Consider the following 2,500-nt stretch of genomic DNA (forward strand, 5'->3'; position numbering starts at 1 on the left):
GTCCCGTGTGCAGCATGCACTTAGCGCACGTAAAAGAACCCACGGCAACAAAAGGGTTGTTCCTGGCAAAATTCTGTAGAAAAATCCACTTCAATAGGAAAAACAAGTAAAACTGCACGCAGGAAAAAACACAAAAAAATGGGTGACGCTGTAGTGTAGCGACGCGCTCTCCATGGGGAGAGCAGCCCGAATTTCACACAGAGAAATCTGTTGTGATAAAATGAAAATGAAATGAAATACGTGCTCTGAGAAATCTACGTTTCAAACAGTAACGGAACAGCACGCGGTTGCCAATTTCTTCCTTATTTATGTGGAGTCCGTGGCTCACACACACACACACACACACATAGACACACACACACACACACAAACACACAAACACACACACACACACACACCTAACCCTGTGTTCAAACCCTGCCACAGACACACCGGGTTGTTGGTAATGACATGCAGCAATGCTGTCCACGCAGCTGCGAACACAGTGATGGTCAGAACCACCACTTCGTTACTAACATATTTGAGAACAAAATCCCTCTACGTAGTTTTGTTGTTGTTGCAACGAACGTTTTTTTTTTTTTCTTCGGCTGCGAACATGTTATTAACTGCTGAGAAACTGACGTGAAACCGGCATCATATTAATTTCTTTTTTTTCCCCCTTGTTAAGGAGTAGCGAAGCGGAAAACAGGTTTGTGTGTATTAACATCAGGGGCAGTCTGCATACCAAAGAAATAAACGAGTGAGTGAATGAACGAAATAATAAATGCGTGAACAGATGAATAAGAAGGAATAAATCATTAAAAAAAAGAAAAAAGAAAAAAAAAGATGATGAATGGATATGAATAGCGTTTTATCAATATGCGAATAATCAGAAATAAATGGAAACGAGTTTCAGTTTCAAAACATGTGGACTGATCTACCTATATTAGCTACACCACATCCCACATCTGTTTAAAAGCAACAACAAACAAACAAAAATCGCGAACATTCCATGGCCTACATCAAACAATTTAACCTTCCTTTTGTGGGGAAAAGCAACAACAACAGCAACCCCCCCACCCCCACCCCCCCACCAAAAAAAGTCAGTTCAAAACATTTTTCTCTTGCAGCAACCATTCCATGAGGCAGTCAGTGACGTCAATCGTGGTATGACGTAATGTCACGTGGTGCCCCAAAAGAGTTTGAACATGATCAAAACGAAAATGGCTGCAGCCACGACGAGCATCAGCACTCTGTAGAGAGCCGCTGTTGATCGCTGCGACGATGGTATCAACAGTGGTGGTCTGGAGGTTGGAAACGCAGCCTGAAACAAGAAAACGTATGGTAATCATCATCATCATCATCGTCCTCCTCCTCCCTCTTCATCATCAATATAGAAAAAGCTCCAAATTATGTGGCCATGCTTCCATGGTGACCTCACTTTCGACACCCCCTCACTTCGGCGCTTGGGATGAGTCGTGTCAAGGTCTTCAGTGTCGGCAGATTCATGGGGCATTGCAGCTGGAGGGACGTGGTGGCGGTCTCCATTCTGGGGAAGACGCTCACTCGGTCTGTCTCCGCGACTAAGCCATTACTGCCGCCAGTATGGGGTGTGTCCCAAGTACGTTGAAACAGAACGGGCACTACCGAATACTACCAAAGTGACTCAGCAGCAGTGCAGGGTCTCCTCTGGTGTGTTGCGTCCTTCCGACCTAACATCGATGGCTCCCTGTGGACTGCCGGCTCTTGGGCTGCGACAGACAAACCCGGGTTGTGGCTGTGGATCGGGACTCTGAATGAGCGGCGTGGGCGCAATGCCACTGAAACTGTGTAGATGACAGTGCAGCAAGAAACAAAAACAAACACGTATGGTTCGTTTGTACAATGTTTCTACTATAGCATAAATCTACGGAAATGTACTTTGAAAAGTATTTGTTTCTGTGGGTATGGAAAAAAAAAAAGCGTTTATAATGCTTTGTCTTCAGTAATGTCAGTAATGCTCATGGGGTCAAATCGTGAATGGAACATATTATCCATTCACTGTGCAGGAAAAAAAGAAAGTAAACTTTAGGAAGAAAAGAACATTCGATGCAATGGGGGGAAAAGAAAGAAGAGAGAGAGAGAGAGAGAGAGAGAGAGTATGTCCGAAAGTGCAGTGAGTGGGAGTGGATTGGGGTTGGAGGGGGAAGGCGGGTGAGATGGGCGCGCGAGGAGGGTACGGGGTGTTGCGGGAGGGGGGAGGGGGGGTGGAGTTCGGGGTGGGTGGGTGGGTGGGTAGTATCCTTAATATTCAAAATTCTGGGACCTATTTGAACGAAATTTTTGTGTGTATGTTTTGCAAATCCAAGAATGTGGAAAATGATATGTCGCGGTTGAATCCATCCTTCTAATCAAGAGTTTCGTATAGAAACGACACGAAGTGACCCATAATTATCATAAGCACACAAACCGACACTTGCTGACTCTAGCTACCAATGGTTTTTGCTTACCACCGATCGGCTGTGTTGCGCCTGTCAGTTTG

At 45.2% G+C, this 2,500-nt stretch overlaps 1 protein-coding gene across 1 annotated transcript in view; it reads right to left on the minus strand.

Moving 5' to 3' along the window:
- Window positions 1-1,120: 1,120 nt before the first annotated feature.
- The window catches only part of LOC143288861 (uncharacterized), an 8,423-nt gene continuing 7,043 nt past the window's right edge, over window positions 1,121-2,500 (minus strand). The window contains exon 5 of the mRNA XM_076597513.1: window positions 1,121-1,303. Within this exon, the coding sequence (XP_076453628.1) occupies window positions 1,160-1,303 (144 nt within the window). The 3' untranslated portion in view covers window positions 1,121-1,159. The remainder of the gene's footprint in view (window positions 1,304-2,500) is intronic.

Source organism: Babylonia areolata, chromosome 13 (genome assembly GCF_041734735.1).
Source record: "Babylonia areolata isolate BAREFJ2019XMU chromosome 13, ASM4173473v1, whole genome shotgun sequence".
NCBI classification, from domain to species: Eukaryota; Metazoa; Mollusca; class Gastropoda; order Neogastropoda; family Buccinidae; genus Babylonia; species Babylonia areolata.